Source organism: Nyctereutes procyonoides, unplaced genomic scaffold, assembly GCF_905146905.1.
Source record: "Nyctereutes procyonoides isolate TBG_1078 unplaced genomic scaffold, NYPRO_anot_genome, whole genome shotgun sequence".
Classification (NCBI taxonomy): domain Eukaryota; kingdom Metazoa; phylum Chordata; class Mammalia; order Carnivora; family Canidae; genus Nyctereutes; species Nyctereutes procyonoides.
In genome coordinates this window covers 84,026,958-84,047,984 of record NW_026575146.1, presented here as the reverse complement: position 1 = coordinate 84,047,984, position 21,027 = coordinate 84,026,958, and the positions used below count along the sequence as shown (strand labels likewise).

At 42.4% G+C, this 21,027-nt stretch overlaps 1 protein-coding gene across 6 annotated transcripts in view; it reads left to right on the top strand.

The window, feature by feature from the left end:
• The window catches only part of GARRE1 (granule associated Rac and RHOG effector 1), an 82,004-nt gene that overhangs the window by 28,832 nt on the left and 32,145 nt on the right, over nucleotides 1-21,027 (top strand). For all 6 annotated transcript variants that reach the window (XM_055311367.1, XM_055311363.1, XM_055311365.1 and 3 more), the window contains one exon: nucleotides 179-1,468. In XM_055311367.1, coding sequence (XP_055167342.1) covers nucleotides 974-1,468 — 495 coding nt within the window. In that variant the 5' untranslated portion in view covers nucleotides 179-973. The remainder of the gene's footprint in view (nucleotides 1-178; nucleotides 1,469-21,027) is intronic.

Below are 21,027 nucleotides of genomic sequence, written 5' to 3'. Positions count from 1 at the left end.
TAGTAGTCGTCATGTTGTAGTTGAACTCTCAGTGTCGCACCTGCTTTGGTAAGGTTATATATGATTTCTTACTCACTTAAACCCACCTTTATGTATTGTAGCATTTCAGGAGTTAATGTTTCGGAATTACTCATCGTCCTGTAACTTTCCTAACTTTATCTTATTTTCCCCCTCACAGGAAATGACTTAGAGGCCTTACAAATACATCTGTGCATTCTTGCTTCAGACTTTACAATTGAGGGCCAACCCAGTCTGGAAGCACCTCTTATTACTGTTACAAGGAAACTGCTACCTCAGCAAACAGAAGGAAAGGAGGAGAAGACTTTAATAACAAATGCCATTTTTAAAAAAAACACTTGTTTTCAGAAAATATTAAAGGAAATTTGGAAATTTTTCCCATTGAGAAGAAGCTTTGCAGGTGAATGGATTTGGCAGGCGGGCTCTGTCAAAATTCTGAAGCGGTTTGCTCTTCCTTCCTAAGGACTTAGTGTGAAGTAACTGTACTGCTTTTTAAATTGCTGTTGATCAGCTTATGGGTTTTTGGGTTCTGATTTTTCTGGTATATTGAAGATACATTATATTACATTATATTACATTTTTTAAAGTTAAGTTATTTTTCTGCCATTGTAAATACAAGTATCAAAATATTCTTGCAAAGCAATTATAGGTAAACATTTTTCTCGGCAAGCATATCTTTTTATTAAGAGAGTGGAATGCTAACAGTTCTTATACAGCATTTTGGACACACTCGTATTTTTTGTCAGCAGTCCTTTCTACACTGAAAATACTAATTATACAAACTTATTCTCACATCTACGTTGGATCACATGGTCACCTGCCTCCTGGAAATGCCTTTTTCAAAACTTAGATTTGCAGAACTCCACTATTTTTATACCTAGCTACAGCTTGTGGGGAAAAAAAGGAATCAGAACCCTGCCCTCTGCTCAGTCACTGGGACAGTTCCCCCTCCCGCATGTATTGCTGCAGTGCCCAGGACAGTAAAATGGACTACAAGCGGCGCTTCCTGCTTGGCGGGTCCAAGCAGAAAGTGCAGCAGCACCAGCAGTACCCGATGCCTGAGCTGGGCCGAGCACTGAGTGCTCCCCTGGCGTCGACGGCCACCGCTGCCCCTCTGGGCAGCCTGACTGCTGCAGGCAGCTGCCACCATGCCATGCCCCACTCCACTCCCATCGCTGACATCCAGCAGGGCATCTCCAAGTACCTGGATGCCCTCAACGTCTTCTGCCGTGCCAGTACCTTCCTCACAGATCTCTTCAGCACTGTGTTCAGGAACTCTCACTACTCCAAGGCCGCCATGCAGCTTAAAGATGTACAGGAGCATGTCATGGAAGCAGCTAGTCGGCTGACTTCTGCCATAAAGCCCGAGATCGCCAAGATGCTGATGGAACTTAGTGCTGGGGCCGCAAACTTTACAGATCAGAAGGAATTCAGCCTCCAGGACATTGAGGTAGAGTATCTTCTGTGTCGTACTTGGGTGGGAAAACGTGTTCCAGGGGTAAGTGAGAATGTCCCCTTAGTGTTTCCCAAATTATCACAATGGTGATCGTCATCTTCTTTCTGTTGATACCCTTGTCCTTGTAAAAAAATTTGCACATGCCAGGTTCTGAATTGCTTCCAATTAAGTAGGTTAATAGACCGTGAAAATCAGCCTGTATTTTATGTTCTTTAAATTTTGAAGTTGAAACTTAATTTCCAAATAACATCCTGTTAAAAGTACCTAGTCGGGCTGAAATTTCTAAATTTCTAAATATTTGTGAATTGTCATTATATAGAACCATTGGTTTAATGTAGGAAGTTCACACATGTTTACAGGATAAATCATTTTTCCAGTTCTACATTCATAGTTGTTTATATTTGGATGTGTGTTTGATTCTTATGGTTAAACATTTCTTAGGGGCTTTGATAATCAAAATGAAATGTCCTCCCTCTTTCAGGGTTCTAGATTAGAATGTAAGATTAGAATACAAATTTCGGGGGCACCTGGGTGGCTCAGCCAGTTGAGCATCTGCCTTTGGCTTAGGTCGTGATCCTGGGGTCCTGCAATCAAGGCCCACATCAAGCTCCCTGCTAATAAGCTTCTCCCTCTACCTCTTCCTCTGCTTGTACTTTGTCTCTCAAATAAATAAATAAATAAATAAATAAATAAATAAATAAATAAATAAATAAATAAATAAATAAATAAATAATCTTTAAAAAAAAATACAAATTTCCTTCAGAATAAAGGTGACTTTTTTCCTTCCTTCATTTAGGAAATCATTTATTCAACTGATCTGCTACCAGATTAGTGTCACTAATTATTACAACTGCTAAATTTTAAAAATTATTGTTATCTGCTTGGAGAGTTCTTCTGAGTTTGATGTCTCAAGTCCTTGTATATTTTAGCAGCACATCAGAGATTAGGTTCCTGGATGCTAGGAGAGAGAATGTCCCTTTCACCCTGGGGCTGAATTTGATGTTGGGAAATCATATCTTCAAGCCAACCCTGAAGGTTGGGGTAGCTAACCAAGCTAATTTATACTTCTGTGGGTTTTGAAAAAAGGGTAGGCTATTAAGGGATATGACTAATTTTTATTGTGTTTAAAAGTGATTTTTAGACATTTCCAAAAGAGTTTAGAACTATATTTGAGGGACATCTGGCTGGCTCAGTCGGTAGAGCATGTAACTCTCAATCCAAGGTCATGAGTTGAGACCCGTGCTGGACATGGAGCCTGTTAAACCAAAGAGAGAGAGAGAGAGAGAACTGTACTTGAAAAGACAGTATTATTGGTATAAATTGGGGGTCATCAATTTTATTTTTTGTACAGAACAAATAGTAAATTCTAGGAATCACGGACCACATGTGGTCTCTGTCACATCATCTTTTTTTTTAAATAACCCTTTAAAAATGTAGAAACCAGTCTTAACTTGCAGACCTATCTGTTGAACTGGATTTGGCCCATTGACTGTAGTTTGTTGAGTCTGCTGATATAAATGTATAATGGTCTCCTTGGGTCATTCTCTATATATATATTTTAAGATTGTATTTATTTATTTATTCATGAGAGACACACAGAGAGAGAGGCAGAGACACAGGCAGAGGGAGAAACAGGCTCCATGCAGGGAGCCCAATGTGGGACTTGATCCCAGGACCCTGGGATCACACCCTGAACTGAAGGCAGACGCTCAACCACTGAGCCACCAGGCCTCCCAAGGGTTATTCTATTTTGAATCTGTCCCAGGTATATTTTACATTTCTGATTATTTCTATGATTGCATCTTATATTCAGGGAAATTACCATTTTGAAGTGTTTTTAAAATGGCTTCTGGGGATCCCTGGGTGGCGCAGCGGTTTGGCGCCTGCCTTTGGCCCAGGGCGCGATCCTGGAGACCCGGGATCGAATCCCACGTCGGGCTCCCGGTGCATGGAGCCTGCTTCTCCCTCTGCCTGTGTCTCTGCCTCTCTCTCTCTCTCTCTCTCTCTCTCTCTCTCTCTGACTATCATAAATAAATAAATAAAAAATTTAAAATGGCTTCTGATAGTTTAAAGTATTTTTTTGAGTAACACGTGTAAAGCATACATAAAGCATTTTTTTTGGAATATATGCTTTTCAAAAGAAATTCAAAGAGTGAAACAGAATGGGATGTTTGTTTGAAAATAAACGGGATATTTATTTATATGAATAAATAAATAGAATCTTAAAAAGAAAAAGAAAAAAAAACTAAGGCCAAATGCTTTTATTTATTTTTAAAAAGGTTTTATTTATTTTTTCATGAGAGACACAGAGAGAGGCAGAAACACAGGCAGAGGGAGAAGCAAACTCCCTGCAGGAAGCCCGATGCGGGACTCCATCCCAGGACCCCGGGGTCACAACCTGCGCTGAAGGCAGATGCTCAACCATGGAGCCACCAGGTGCCCCCAAATGCTGCTGTTTTAACTTGAACATCATCAAACCCTTTTTCAGGCCGTGTTTCCAGGTGCTGGAGGAGCCAGAGCTAGACATGCATGGTCAGTGCCCTTGCCCCCCACATCAGAACCACTAGAGCAGGATGAACCCACCCTGATGACTAGGGGTTTAGGAGGCCACTGGGCTGAAGCTGTACTCTCTTGGCCCTTCTGCTTCCTTGAGGCCAGCATGAACCACTTGAACTGAGAAGGAGAAATATTTCTAATTGTTGTGGTTTGGAATTTTGACTTGGCTTTCCCCATTGAAATGCGATTGGGATAGCTGGAATACTACCATGTTTTTGTACATACTAGGCTAAACAGGCTTTGGAGGCTAGACCTGAAAGTGCTATTGATGGGTTTTAGAATGTATGGGTGTATTCTAAGTTTCAAACAGCTGACTTATGAGTAAATCCTAAAATGTGGTTGCCAAGTGCAGGCCTACAGACTTTTAACATTTTGCCTTTTCCACAGAGCAGTATTTGTGGTTTCTGGAACTTATGTACTGCCATAGGCCAGTAAGGATGTCATGCTCAGAATGTTCACCAATTCAGATGGAATGGCTGGGCATTTGGGTTTTTTCCTGTTAGTCTTTTTAGGGTTTTACCAGAAAGGCCGGGAGAGACTCTAACATTCATCCTTGAGGCCTAACAATGCTGAACTTGACGAGCTAGCTGTGGACCTCTGCTGAGAAGCTTAGTCCCGGACTGTGAGGGAGGAAAACTCTGAACTCAGTGTTCAAATGCTTGACCACCCCCCACTTTTTAAAGATTTTATTTATTTAAGAGAAAGAGAAAAGAGAGCATGAGTAGAGGGGAGGGGTGAGGGTGGGGGTGGAAGGAGAAACAGAATCCCAGGTGAGCAAGGATCCCAGGACTCTGGGATCATGACCTGAGCCTAGGACAGTCTTAACCGACTGAGTCTCCCAGGCATCCCTCAAATGCTTGGCCATTTTAAACCTAAGAGAAAGCACCAATCCCACTGTCTTCTCCCTAAAGGGTTCTCAGAGACGCCTCTCATGTTCCCTTACTTACTGCCAGGTTTGGGATATGCTCATTGATCCTGGTGCCTATGTCTAGGAACTCCATTTACTTTGTGCTCTGGGGCAAGCAGGGTGTACATGGGTCCTGTCCCATCTGTACTGGTCAGTGACTTGCCCCTTACCCTGGTGCTTCAGCCCTCACAGTCTCACTGTTAAAAACGCACTGTCATGGGGATCCCTGGGTGGCGCAGCGGTTTGGCGCCTGCCTTTGGCCCAGGGCCCGATCCTGGAGACCCGGGATCGAATCCCACATCGGGCTCCCGGTGCATGGAGCCTGCTTCTCCCTCTGCCTGTGTCTCTGCCTCTCTCTCTCTCTCTCTCTCTGTGACTATCATAAATAAAAAAAATAAAAAAAAAAAAACCGCACTGTCATGGGGATCCCTGGGTGGCGCAGTGGTTTGGCGCCTGCCTTTGGCCCAGGGCGCGATCCTGGAGACCCGGGATCGAATTCCACGTCGGGCTCCCGGTGCATGGAGCCTGCTTCTCCCTCTGCCTGTGTCTCTGCCTTGTCTCTGCCTCTCTCTCTCTCTCTGTATGACTATTATAAATAAATAATTTAAAAAAAATAAAAAAAAAAAACACACTGTCAGAGAGGTGAGCTGTGACCGTGGTGTTTCATTAGATAACGGGAGCCTGTGACACTGTTATGGGACATGGAGTCAGAAGACCTAGACTTAGAAAATGACTGCTGCTTACTGTCCGCACAGCCTTGAGCAAATCTTCCAATATCAAAAAAAAAAAAAAAAATCTCCCAATATCTCTAAGCCTCATTTTGCCCATCTATAAAGTGGAATTATCAGGGTGCCTGGTTGTCTCAGTTGGTATATGTGCTGCCGAAGCGAGCACAATGGTTGTCTCAGTTGGAAGAGCATGATTCTTGATCTCAGGGGTGTCGGTAGAGACCTGCTATCTGTCTTTTCTCTTTGAATATGTGAGCATCTCCACTGGTGATTCTTCAGATTGTGTTAATTCCAGTATTCCTGTAAAGTGCCAGGCTAGCTAAAATGAGTGGTTAATTTCTCTTTGATTTTATCTACCTCAGTACCCTTTGTTTGTAGAAATCTGTTATCCTTTACAATTAAACCATGTAGTTCATAGGAAAGCAGTATAGAGGGCCGCCCAGATGGCTCAGCTGTTTATTGCCTCCTTCAGCCCAGGGCATGATCCTGGAGACCCAGAATCGAGTCCCACATCAGGCTCCTTGCATGGGGCCTGCTTCTCCCTCTGCCTGTGCCTCTGACTCTTTCTCTCTCTCTTTCTGATCTCTCATGAATAAATAAATAAAATCTTTAGAAAAAAAATAATAAAGCAGTATAAATAGTCCTGTAAAATGGTTTTCTATTTATTAGAAACTTATAAATGTCCACCTCTTTTTACAAGGATCTGTCACTTGTCTTAAATTCTTTTTCAGTACAAATGTAAGAGAATCAAATTGACTTGTGATTCATGCCTTTGTTCCACAGATATTTATTGCACACTTTATTTGTATCAGGTACTGTTCCAGGCGCAAAGAATACAGTAGTGAACAAGATAGAAATTCCTCCTTTCAGGTAGATAAAAGAGGACTGCAATCTTAGATAAGAGGGTTAGAAAAGGCATCACTAAGGTGACATTTGAGTTGTTAGAAAGCAAAATTCAACTGAGTATATTTTAAAGATTTTATTGGCTTTATTCAGCTATTCATGAGTCAGGCAGCATCTCATCTAGCAGATAGAAAGGAGCTCCAAAGAGCTATACAGAATAAAAGGCTTTTATAGGCAGAAGGGAGTCAGGAAAGAAAGTTTCAAACATAGTGGATTGGCTCGGGCAAGGCCACCTTCCTCTAGGAAGGGGTCCCTCAGGTGGATTACCTCACTAGGTAATCACCTAATCAGATGATTCCAGATTGACAGGTTACATTTCTGGGAGAGGCTGAAATTACAGTCAGGCTAAGTATTAAGTCTTGGTTTGCTGAGGTGGGACAGAATCTATCTGGGGCTCCTTGTTTCTTTTTTTGAATAAAGACTTGAAGGAAGTGAAGGAATAAGCCCTGTTGATAACCAGAAACAGAGGATTCTGGGCAGAGGCAACAGCTACTGCAAAGTTTCTGAGGCAGGAGGAGGAACCTGAGTGTTTGGAGAGTGGTGAGGACCTATTGTGACTGAAACAGCAAAAGAGAGAGAACTGGGCATGAGGTCAGAAAGGTCATGAGGTCAACCTTTGAAGGGAAGTAGAGGGAGGGCAGCAGGACAGGATCCTTGTGCAGTGAGTGAGCAGTGTTGTCACTTCCCTGGCTTCCTTCACCCCTTGACTGCTCCAGGGCTCTGGTTTCACAGGGGGCCTCAGTGTTGGGAGGGTGTGGCCCTCTGGGCAGGTGCTGTGCATTCCAGAAGCCCAGGGTAGCTGTACGGATCCCAGGAGTTATAATTCTTTAAGGGGACTATATTTTATGTCTTCTGGCAATTTTATTGGCTTTCCAGGTATCACCACCTTGTAAATGGGCCGGCATACTTTAAATCAAATCTTTATGTAATTGAACTTTGGCTTTCAGTTTGATGCATTGATAAATGTCTTTCGTGTACTGTGTTATTGCCCATGTATCTGAAATAATTCATTTGTGAGCTGACTGACGCTTAAGAACCTTAATTCAGGTATATTAACATTTATTTTGGGTAGATATATGCCAAAAATATTGTAGAGTAACAGTAATGGAAAATATTAGGGACTGGTTTCAAAATATGATTTTCATTAACCTGAAAGGAATAAAAATTGCCTGTTGGTTTGTTTTGTTTTGTTTTGTTTTGTTTTGCCTAAAGGTAAAATTCAATGTTACTTCTTTCTTTTCTTTCTGTTTTGACTAGTAGATCTTCCATAATAGACTGTGGAGTAAATGTTTCGTAACAGTATGTGCCAAATGAAAATCCGCATTGCTGTGGAAACTGAAGCTCACTTCATAAAAAGCTTACATAGTTCTAGTTTCTAGGCGGTTGCTAATTTCTAGCCACTCTTTTTGGCTTATTCTTTTATTGAGGTGCCTCTTCTTTTTTTTTTAATTTAATTTAATTTAATTTATTTTTGATAGGCACACAGTGAGAGAGAGAGAGAGGCAGAGACATAGGCAGAGGGAGAAGCAGGCTCCATGCACCGGGAGCCCAACATGGGATTCGATCCCGGGTCTCCAGAATCGCGCCCTGGGCCAAAGGCAGGCGCCAAACCGCTGCACCACCGAGGGATCCCATTTTTTTTAATTTAATTTAATTTATTTATGATATGAGGTGCCTCTTCTATTATCTAAATGGTCTTCAGATTTTAGCCTTTAGAAGAACCTATAATTAGTTTAAGCAGTTGGAATTTGAGTGATTTTGTAAACTTTATTGTGGAACAACAAGATTTACTGTCTGCCAAGCCAATTCTATGTGGGTGGAAGCCACCAGGGCCAGAGGGCATCTGCCACTCCAGAGGCACTGGATCCTTTGATTTTGATTGGCCAAGACACACTGTGCAACCAACTCATTATTCTGAAAATTGCTAATTAAAAGAAAAATAAGGAATTAAGCAAATTTCTCACTTCTCCAGTACAGCTATTTTTCAGGGTAACCAAATAGCCATAATATAGATGGGGGATGTTTCTTCTATTTAGAAGAATCTCAGTATTCTTGTATGTAGAATGGATGATATAATTAGGAAAGTCACTATCTTGCACACATAATGAATTAACTGACTCAGGCAAGTGGTCAACAATGGAGGATAAAACCAGTTGGTAAAAGGTCATCGGAGAACTTCATAAGGGAAAGATCAGGCTTTTCCCACCCAAATCCATTGGTTTACCTCAACATCACTGAAAATGAGACAACCAGTTATTTGATCATGAATCCTAAGAACCACACAGTACCCCCATAGTAAGTATATTGTTGCCCTTCTCTGTCCCCAGAGTGGGAGGGGACCTGAAATAATCTCATCAATCTTCTTCAATGAATTTCCGGTCTACATAAAATATGGGATGTATTAGAGCAAATTATATAACTGGGTCTTTGGTTGATTGAGATTTTCTTCAAAACATTCCAGCAAAAAAAAAAAAAAAAAAAAGGTGATGTTGAAGAGAAGGGTGAAAAAAACATGGCAAAATGTTGGTGATTATTGGAGCTTTTTTATGAGTATATAAGGATTTGTTATAATCTCCTTTTGTGTTTGGACATTTTCCAAGTTAAAGGGAGAGAGAAACTTACATTAGGAGTAGTGTATCAGGAATACTCCATAAATGATTTCATTCCATGGAGGATTTGTGCATATGAAGTGGTCTTGTAACAGAAAGGGGAGTGTTTAGGAAGACTCTTCTGTTTTTGGTCCACTCATGGAATAGTCCACTTCTGGCACTTCTGATCACCAAATGCCAGGTAGTTCTGGATCAGTTTTAACACTATTTTCCTAAAGTTAGCATCAGACCCCACAGTTTAAGGGCTCAGTCCTACAGGAATGTCCTCCTCCCTTTAGACTCCAATCACAAGTGCTAGGTGTTGTTACCCCTGCTGTAAAGTAGAGGTTCTCATGACCCCCACCATGGATTCAATTAATTTGCTAGAGCAGCTCACAGAACTCTGAAAAACATTTTACATACTGAATATAAAAGAATATAACATAAACTCAGGTATGGTTTAGAGAGGCTTGGTATGAATAACAAAACACTTTATCTCTCTTATCAGAGAAAATTCCAAGGGTTTTAGGAGCTATGTGCCAGGAACCTTGGAAGAAGACCAACATATATATTTCTTGCTATAAATCATAATTTTGCAAGGAGTATTATTGAGTAAGTTGTAGTGATGAAATAAATGCAGGTACTTTTCAGAAAAATAAAGAAAATAAAAGTGAATCAGTGAAGAAAATGAGAATAGAGGACCCTCCCACCCCAGGCAGGACCCCTACAGCAGGTAGGAGTCAAGGTGTACTCCTAATTTTGGTGACTAAAATGGCAATGTTTAGGAGAAGATTTAGGAGGAGAAGATTAAAAATGTCGCAGTTGCTGAAAAGGTTGAGTGGACGTAAGGGAAATACAAGGTTTGGTGGGAGAATTACAAAAGAGTTCGTGGAGTATAATTTTACATAGAACTAGCTTTCCTGAATTATTCTTTTATTCTAAGTGTTTATGGTTACTAGTGGTCAGCTTGTGAGATCTCACAGGATTGGAGAGCAGTCTGAGCAGCCTCCTTCATCTTTATAAATCAGGATTCTAAGTGTGTGTAAGATGACATTCACCTACAGTCCTCTGAGACCAGCATAGACGGGATGTGTCCTCTGCCCCTCTGCACCTCTGGCCAGGGTGGTCTTCCTGCAGAGGGGCTTGTTTGCTGTATCTGTTCCTCCATGAGACTGCATTTCCTGGCCTTCGAGCTAATGCTGATGTGTCCAGAGCCAGGAAAGTAGAAATAGCCTGATGTGAAAGAACCCCGTGAGCCCTTGCTCATTCCAGGACCCTCGCTGCTGCCGCCCACCCTCCTGGAAAAAATACACAGGAGCTAGCTGCAAGATGGCAGAGATGAGTGAGGATAGTCCAAAGTGCTCTGTGACTTGTGGGCGAGACACACAAATGTGTAGACTGGGACATGAGGTGTGATGCTGTGTGGGGGGGATGCAGGTGGAAAATAGCCTCAAGCCTGACTGTCGGTTGCTTCAGTGTTCTCCTGCTCCACTCAGTCTGACAAGACCTACCCCCTCGCCCCAGAACTTCCTACCCAACCTGGAAGCGGTTAGGGCAGGGAGCCAGGTAGGCCCTGGTAAGAATTTAGGTTTTATACAGAATGAAATGGGACTTTTTTATGGGAGGAGGTTGAACAAGAAGCCGATATGATTGGATTTGTTTTTTAAAAATTATGGCTACAAGTGACGGAAACCAAACTCAAAATAGTTGAATGACAATAAAAGCAAAAAGTCACTAATAGTTACACATGCCGGGCTCTGTTCTGAGACTCTGCACATTACCTCACTGAACACTGTTAATAACCTTATGAGTTGGTACTGTTTATATTTCTATTTTGTGGATGATGAGACTGAGTTGTGGAGAGGTTAAGCCACTTATCCAAAGTCTCCTTGGCAGATCTAGATTTTAGAACCAGGCTTTAGACTCATTCTGACTCTGGAGTGCAAACTCTTGACTGTAGCACTAAATGGCCTCTCAGCCAAACAATGTATTGACCTAGGAAGCTGAAGAAAATAAGCTATTTGGGCGTAGTTGGATTCAGGGGCTCACACTGTACCCAAAAGACTCAGCTTTGTCTCTTCTCTCTGCCTTCAGGAATGTTCCCTTGTTTCCAGGCAGACTCTCCATGCCTGAGCCCCCAGCAACTCAGAAGTACCTCTCCTTTCCCTGAGGTTCTGATAGAACTCCAGAACTAAGTCTGGTTGGCTTGGCTTGGGTCACTTTGCCTGTCCTTGGACGCTGTGATCAGAAAGGTTAAGCTGACACACTGATTGGCCAGGCTTGACTATATGCCTACCACTCCCCCTCCCCACCCCAGGCTGGGGTGCACACAGAGTCAGCTTCACCCATGCTGAGTGCAGGTAGAGGGGCTCCTGGAGGGGCTGCCTCCAGAGGAGGCTACACCCAGATGAGAGCTAGAGGGAGTTAGAGGATGAGAAGCACAGTTATAACCTTACATAAGCGGTGCTAAATTGTTTTGTTTTTCAGGATTTTAGTCATTATGTTTTTCTGTGAAGCCTTCTGTTATATCAGTAAAATTCCATAGTCTCCTTCCTAATGACCATGTATATTCTCAAAATTCTTAAGTAATTTATATTTCAGTAGCTCTAATGAATGAAATAGTATTTTAAAGTTTTTTTCTGTAATATGGAAACCCCATTGATTTATGTCTCCTTGCATGTGACCGAATACAGTGATTCTAATGTTTCAATTAGTTTACTTGGGGTTTTTGGCATATGTGGTTATGGCATCTGCATGTTTCTTCCCTTCAGTAGTTACGTATCCTGTTGTGTTGACCATAATTTATTTTAAGATTTATTTATTTATTAGAGAGAGAGAAAGAAAACTTTTGCAAGCTGGAGGAGGGGCAGAGAGAGAGGGAGAAGGAGAGAAGACTCCCTGCTTAGCGCAGAATGGGGATCCCAGCATGGGTAGGGCTCCATCTCAGGACTGAGATCATGACCTGAGTTGAAATCAAGTACTGACCACTCAACAGACTAAGCCAACCAGGTGCCCCAGCCATAAATTTTAATATATAAAATAATCAGCTTTAAGAGCATCCCCTGAGATGCCTGGGTGGCTCAGCGGTTGAGCATCTGCCTTTGGCTCAGGGCATGATCCTGGGGTCCCGGGATCGAGTCCCACATCAGGTTCCCTGCAGGGAGCCTGCTTCTCCCTCTGCCTGTGTCTTTGCCTCTCTCTCTCTCTCTGTGTGTGTCTCTCATGAATAAATAAATAAAATCTTAAAAAAAAAAAAGATTGAGCATCCTTGTTTTGGTCCTCATTGTAATGAGAATGTTTTGGATATATTACTGTTGAGTATTGATTTAATTTAGTTTTTCTTATACATGGTGCATACTTATGGTAAAAAAAAAAATTCGAACATTTCTGAATAGCATAAGTCTCTTCCAAAAATAGTGATTCTTCTTTCCAATTCTACTCCAGTCCCAGATATAACTAATATTGTCTTCTGTATCTATGCAGATGGCAGCAAATAAATATGCACACTGAAACATATAAGGAAAATACATCTTTTTATTCCTTTAGACGTCTCTAAACAGCATACCCATTAATTACAGTAGAGGTTCTTAGTTTGAAAGAATAAGCATACAGTTCCAAGCCATAACAAATGTTATACCTGACTGTTTATCCATGGATGAGTGTGTTGCTCACAGGAAAGCGTGTGTAGTGTCTAGACTTCCTTTCTCCACAATAGTTGTGATCTCCCCTATGTCTATTAGTGATGTCACTCTCAAAATAATCTCAAAGTTTGTAGCGGGTGTCTGTGGGTTGGCTGCAGAAGAGCCATCCAGGGAAAGTAAGCAGGAAAAGTTTTTTGGGGAAGAATCAGATGTCATTTGTATTTTTGATATCCTGCCCTCAGCCCTGTAGTCACCATGCTGCTCCTGGCTTGGCCTGGCACTTTAAAAAAAAAATTATGTATTTATGTATTAGAGCATGAGCAGGGAAAGAGGCAGAGGGAGAAGAAAAGAGAGAGAATCCTCAAGCAGATTCCTCACTGAGTGCAGGGCCCAACATGGGGCTTGATCCCAGGACCCCAAGATTATGACCTGAGCTGAAATCAAGAGTTGGACACTCAACCGACTGAGCCAGGTGCTTGGCACTTTTATGTGGAGGGTAGCAACTGCTTTCTTCCCTTCTTTCAACAAATACACGAGAGGGATTATCTACTGTGTCCCAGGCACTGAGAACGCAACCAAGAGCAAAACAAAGACCTACTCTCATCCAGCTTAGCTCCTGGGTGGGAAAATAGACAAAAAAAAAAAAAAAAATTAATAGCACATACAAATGGAATGTCAGGTAGTGGGGAGTGCTGCAAAGAGAAATGAAGACAGATTGAGGGGGGCAGAGAGAGGTAAAGGAAAGGCCGAGGTTGGGACATTTGAGCAAAGACTGTCAGAGCGACAACCATACAAATTCCAGGGGGAAGGATGCTCCAGATAGGGTAGTGGTTCATTCACCAGTGGGTCAGGATGGGCTCTCACTCAGAGGACACTTGGCAATGTCTAGAAGTATTTTCAATTGTCATAAAAATGACATCTCCCTTTTTTTTCCATGCTAGGGATGGGGTAAGAGGAGTTTCACTCATTGAGAAGAACTTGAGTGTTACCCCAAAGGGCCCAGAATGGTTTTAAGGAGCAGGTTTGAACTTGCATACAAAGGAGTCGGAGTTTTACTAACTCACTGTATATTCTGGGGACAAATTTTTGCCATCTTTTAAGACCTTAGTCTCCTTCTCTGCTTCTGACCAGTATCCCATCCTTCCTATCCCACACATATACACCCATGATGGGATGGTGTTCCTGTAGGAAGTATGGAATATCAGGTAACCAGACTCAGGCCCCAGATCCCGAAAGGACATAAGTTTTCAGGAGCACAAAGCTCTTTATCTGATTATCAATTCAGATTTATTTGGAGAAGGCAGAATGTTGGTATTTCTTTCCTTACAGCCTGTCAGGTTGTATTTCATTCTTGCAGCAGAGCAGAAGTGTGGGTATTCAAAAGCTCCCCTCTGGTGCCACATTCACACTCTTCTGCAGCCCTTGGTCTCTCAGAAGTCACCCTAAGAGGAAGGGATTTCCCTCTTCTTTTTGGTTTAAAAGAAAAAAAAAACAGTAAAGATTTGAAAATGTATTCAAAACAGTATGATCTGAGAGGTTGTGGTTACTGCACCTCCAACCAGTACTGCTCACATCTCACAAGTAAAGACCAGCAGTGCTGCTGACAACACACGGACAACATGCAGCACCGCATGGGACAGCCCCCCTACAACAGTGAAGTCTCTGGCTCCCAATGTTAACAGTGTTGATGTTGAGAAACCCTGAGGTAGTGGGAACTGACTTGTGGAAGGCTTGAGGCAGGAGCTGTGCTCAGAATTTTTGAGGAACAGCAAAAAAGCAGGGCGACTAAGCTCAGATAAGGATAGGAAAAAAGTTCAGAGAATAGTCAGGGGCCAGATCACACAGGATATTTGTAGGACAGAATGAGGACTAGGGATTTTCTTCTGATCGCAGTGGAAAGCCATTGGAAGATTTTGAGCAGGGGAGTGCAATAATCTGATTTCTGTTTTACAATAATCTGTTTCCTGTGTGGAAAATAGATTCTAGGGAAGAGAGGAGATGCCATTAATCATCTCCCAAAAGCCAATCTCCCCTTCTTCCTTAGCAACACAATTCTGGGTTTGTTTGTGTTATGTTTTCAGGCATATTGTGCCTGGAAAAGAGACCATATTTCAGCCTTCCTTATACCTGGGAGTGACTTGAATAAGTTCTGGTCTGTGAAGATGTAACTAGAGGTTTGGGATGAGTCTACGGCTCCAGTTTGCTTCTGTCGAGAACGCAGGCAAATGGCTGACCATCATTTAGCCATTTAGACCTATAAGACAATTAAAGAATGTGGGCCTTGTTTGAGGATGCAGAGCAGAAAGATGGGAGCTGGGTTCTTTGTGATACCCAGGAGTCCCCATCCCAGTTCTGGACTGCCTAACCCTAGGTTTATTTTTACCTTAGAAAGAAGAAAGAAGTAAACATTACTCTTGCTTAAGCCATTGCATTTGCTGTTGTTGTGTGTAGATAGACCTAATCCTAATTGAATGGAAGAGGAAGATCAGTTAAGAGGTTATTATAGTAATTAGTCCAAGCAAGAGATGATTGTAGCTTGAATGTTAGCAGAGGAGGTGACTGGAAGCAGTTGTACTTGTTTTTGAGTGTACAGCTCAGAGGCATTAGGTACATTCCCACTGTTGTGCAACCTTCCTCATCCATCTCCAGAATGTTTTCATCTTCCCAACTGAAACCCTGCTCCCTTTAAACAATAACTCCCATTCCACCCTTCTCCCAACCCCAGGAAACCACCATTCTACCTTCTGTCTAGATACCTCATATAAGTGGGATTGTACAATATTTGTCTTTTTGTAACAGGCTCCTTTCATTTACCATTATGTCTTTAAGGCTCATTCATATTGTAGCATGTGTCAGAGTTTCCTTCCTTTTTAAGGCTGATTAATATTCTAGCAGTTTCATTTAAATGTAGCATTGTGGGACATGTGTGTGCATGCATGAGAGAAAGAAGATTCAAAGATGACTCCAGGGTTTATCCCACGAGCACTTGGCCCACTGGTAGTGCTCTTTCCTGATATGGGGAGCAGTGGGGCAAGAGTAGGTTGGAAAAATAGGTCTGCAGTGCCTATTAGACATCCCAGGGGCAATGTCAAGTAGATAGTTGGATATACAAATTTGGAGTTCAAGGCTGAAGGCCAGACAGGAGATAGGAACTTAGGAACAGTTGAGTCAATAGATGGTATTTAAAGTTGTAAAACTGGACCAGGACATCAAGGAAGTGAACATAACCAGAGAACCAGAGGGAGAATCCAGTGACTAGTGAGCCCTGCGGCACTCCAGTATTTAGAGGTGAGGAAATGACTCAGAAGGAGCCCAGGGGGTCTGCTGAAGGAGCAGCCAGAGAGTGAGATAGAGATGGAGCAGGTGCAGTGTCTTGAAAGCCAAGAGAAGCAAGTGTTTCAGGAAGGGGGAGGGGCCCACTGTCCCAGATGCTGCTGAGGGGAGGTGAGAGACCGGCTTCCCCACCTCAGCCCAAGACTCCTGAGTGATATTTGATAATTATCCTTATTAGTTAAGATTTATAGCAATGCAACTAAAACTTCCTATGTTGCATGATAATAAATTGTTGATATATATTCTTTTGGAAAGCACACTATAAGACAGAACATATAAACAATCTAGTGTTACCAAAAAACCCACTTATACATACAAATATAGGCTGTACAGGAAACATGTAATCAGTGGTTATATCTATATAGTGATATTTGGTAGATTTTTATTTAGCTGATCTTTTTCCCCCTAATTTATTTACAGTGATTATGCATTACTGATGTGTTAAAGGTTTTGTGCACCAGAGTGCTCTGCCCATGAAGTAGTTCTGAAACTGTCTCTGTTGATATTTTCACCAGCAGGCGAGAGCAGCGTGTCTAGAGCCAGAATATAATCTTGTGTGAATAATTAGCATTTGGTGTTGGCACAGCCACCCTTGGGCACGTGTTAGCTTTTCTTTCGTTTCCTTGTTCTTTCTCCTATACATAGCATGGCAACTTGCTCTAGGTTAATACTGACTGCAAAGAGATTTTTGTTGTTTTGTTAGTTGCTTTTTTTAAAATTTTTAAATATTTAAATATTCACTGTAATCGGTTTTAAGTCAGACTATACATAGTTTCAGTAAGTTTGTTTTTTGCATTTTTATACTGTAATCTAATCTTTGCAAAGCACTTTCCATAGCCTGGGCATGGTCCACTGCATTCTCTATTTCTCTGGAGACACATTTAGGTCTCTATATTACATTCTGGTCTATTGGTTAGGTCATTATGTAATAACTCTGGAATTATCATACGAACAAAAGAGCAACAAGGTTGAGGCTACTTGGAACCAACTGTTAGGTTTAAGGTAAAAGTAAATATTGCGGAGGAAGAAATGATTGAATGACTTTGGAATTTCTAATAAAAGCAGCCAATCCAGATTGATTTCATTTCATTCACTCTAGACTTTTAAACTGATCAGAAATAAATGCTAGAATTCCTGGAAATGTTTAACAGTATGGTATATGTGATAGTTTTATTTGTTCTTCGCTCTGGGGATGTGAGAAAGACGGATTGTTAAATGAGGTTGAATAGAAAATGAACTTGGTGAGACATGGTGTGTTTTAATGTGAAAATCACAAGGCATGTTGGGAGATGGAGTGGATTTGGGCATTCTATCATCCCAACACAGGCATATATTCAGGGCTGAGTCAGGCCTTGCTTGGCCCTAGAACAGTGGTGACTAAAACCAAATTTTGAAATATTCTAGGAAGGTAGAGTTCCATTGATCCTCAGCATCAGTGGTGATACAGAAAGGTGGTCTTTTGGGATTCAGAATACGGTGACCTTAAACTGAAATCTGTTTTAATTAACAAAATGTTAAGATTAAAAGATCACCAAAAAGAAAAGGTTTTCTGATTCTATCCATAAGCATAATACCCTTAGCAGCAGATGTGGTATGTGTACCTGGATATGAGAAAGTGAACTCATACCCTTTCCCACTATCATCAGGGAGTCCAAAAAACAAAGTTTCCTTTTAGTAGATCCTTGATGGCTGTCTATAGAATGCTCTGTGGACATTGAGAGGCAGGAGTGGCAAGTTCGCTGATGGTCTATATTCAGGAATTGGGCCTTTATAGGAATTTAAGTCACATTTAAAGGTTTCTCTTGGCATGCCTGGGTGGCTGAGCAGTTGAGCGTCTCCCTTCGGCTTAGGTCGTGATCCCAGGGTCCTGGGACTGAGTCCCGCATCGGGCTCCCTGAATGGAGCCTGCTTCTCTCTCTGCCTGTCTCTGACTCTCTCTGTGTGTCTCTCATGAATAGATAAATAAAATCTTAAAAAAAAAAAAGTTTCTCTTAATTCAGAAGTCTGATATTGGCCTGAAATTCTATATTTTATTTATTTAAATAATCTCTACACTCAGCCTGGGGTTCAAACTCACAACCCTGAGATCAATCCCATAGTCCAGTCCCACGCTTCTCCAACTGAGCCAGCCAGGTGCCCCTAGATTAATCTTTTAAAAATGCAAATGTCAATTAATTCTGATTGCTTTATTCGAAATTCTTAAATGAGACTGATGTGCTAAAGAACTGAACAGATGTTTTTGGGTTTGGAATTCCTCAAGAGGTAAGAGAAGCTGCTCTTTTTCCCAAGCCTCTGGTACCCTCTCCTCTTTCACATTGCTGTTCCCAGCCAGTCTTAGCAGCTGCTCTCTGCTGTGGAATCATAAACTTTGAGACTCATGCCACCTAAGAGTGCCACAGGCTACCCCACTCGATACTCTTGTCCCAGTCCCTTTTCCACCATCAGAGAAGACTGAGCCATGCTTCTCGGTCTCTGTTCCCACCCCAGGGCCTGACACTGAGAAAATCAGGGTCCCTGCACCAGGGCTCCTCCTCTCTTCTAAGTAGCCACCTCTATTGTGGCTACATCCTCGATCTTATCATAGGGAGACAGAATGGTCTGGTGCTTAGGAACACACCTTTTGGAGTCACATATCTGGCATCAGATCTCTGCTGTACCTCCTATCCACCTGGATTGGAGCAGGCATTGGAGCAGGCTTCTTTCTCAAAGCTTCACTGTTATGATCTGTAAAATGGATGCATTTCTGTTACAGAGTTGCTTTACTGCCAGTAAAGTGCTCAGTATGGGCTAAGCACTCAATGAACAGTAGCTGTTGATAGAGCTGTAGTTGTCTGTCTGCTGACACTTTAAACCCCAGTGCCTCTGACTGCCTCAAGCCTCTGTCCCGCAGATTGTCACCTCTGTTCTGCAGCCTCACTGAATCCCATAGTCCAGGCAGTATTCTCCATGTGAAGGACAAAATAGCTGTCCATGGCCCTGAGGTCGCATTCTTTCGAATTCACAACTCTAGAGTCTCTATTTCCTTCCAGGTTTGTCAGGGAGTCCCAAGGCCTGGCCCAGTTCTGGGTGGAGGTGTGGATGGGGTCTGTTAGAGGAAGAGACCCAGGCCGAGACAGGAGATGGGCAGAGGCAGGCTGGAGACTAAGCTCTGTCCTCTCTCAAGAGAAGATAGTGTTTATACATCTGTTACTTTAAGCCTTTGAGCAGATATAGCCTATGAAATAGCTTTTCCAAAGTCCAGGGTAGCCACCGATTTGGTTGGCTTTTAGTGAATTGTTTACAACACAGATATTTTGTTGCAGCTGTAATGAGGACTGATGCTCCATGTATGGGGTTGGGGGGTGCAGATTGCCAAGCTCTGGTTGTCATCATTTCTTGTTTACAGGGAAGAAATTTAGATAAATGACTCATCCAAGGTCAAACATGTAAAAATGGTGGAGACATCTAGCATCTTTCCCCCACTTCCTCCTACAGCATCCTCCTCCTTCTTCCACCATCCCACCAACAGGGGTGCCTCCTAGCCCCATCCTCCCATCAAGCAGAGAATGGTGTCCTATTCTAGACCTGAAGACCCTGCATCAGGCTTTTCCCAGTAGCCCCTGACTTTGCATATTGACTTAGCGGTTTGCTCCCCACCATTAGAAAGTGACCCTGATGGGGTGCCTGGGTGGCTTAGTCTGTTGAGCATCCATCTCTTGATTTCAGCTCAGGTTGTGATTTCGGGGCCCTGAGATCGAGCCCAGTATCTGACCTCCACACTTAGTAGGGAATCTGCTTCTCTCCTTCTCCCTCTCCCTCTCTTGAATAAATAAATATTTTTAAAAAGAAAGAAGGAAGGGGGCAGCCCTGGTGGCTCAGCAGTTTATGCTGCCTTCAGCCCAGGGTGTGATCCTGGAGACCCGGGATCGAGTCCCACGTCGGGCTCCCTGCATGGAGCCTTCTTCTCCCTCTGCCTGTGTTTCTGCCTCTCTTTCTGTGTCTCAAATAAATAAATAAATAAATAAATAAATAAATAAATAAATAAATAAAATCTTAAAAAAAATCTTTAAAAAAAAAAGAAAGAAGGAAGGAAGAGGAAGGTAGCCCTCATGAGGACAAGGACTTGCTCATTGTCTTTCTTGTAGCATCCTTTGGCCTTTTGTCGTGCTTTGTACATATCAGGTATTTGCATATTACATATCTGAACAAATGAGTGACTTAATTGTATTGGTCAGAAGCTGGAAGCTTCTGGACCCCAGAGCAAACAGTACATGGCTTCTCCACCTCCCCCCCTCTTCCCTCTTTGCTATAGCTGCCAAGAGTCTGAGCAAGGAGGAGGAGGAAGAGTTTGTGTATCTGAGGAGCCAGCTCCACTCCTCCTCCTGTGTCTGCACTCTTTGGGGCTTCCAGATACCCTCATTCTGGCCTAAGCCAGTCAAGGTTGAGTTTATCAGGTGCCTGGCATTGGTGTTGCCAGCCCACAGCCGTATCCAACTGGCTCAAGCCAGTTGAAGGCAGTAGGGCACACTGGCAAAAGGCATAGACACTTGAGTCAAGTGATCACTCTGTTACATCCAGTTATTGTTCCCCTGACAAAGTTTTATAACTTTTCTGTGCCTTGGTCTTACTGTCTGTAAAATGGGAATGTTTTCATACAGTTGTTCCTATGATGAAATGAGGTAATCCATGTTAAATTTTCAGCATAGGTAAAGTACATCAGAGTGTTCAATTAAGGCCAACTGCTAATGTGTACAGTACTAGATAAACGCTGTGTATTCTGTTCATGTCATAGGAGCCTAGGCTTCTAGGTCTGCTTGCTCTGTGTCCTTCACCCTGCCCCATCTGACACAGATCATTGATGGGGAGGAGCTTTGAGGCAGGTATGAGTAGAAACCCAGAGAGGTTTGAGTTGGGAGTT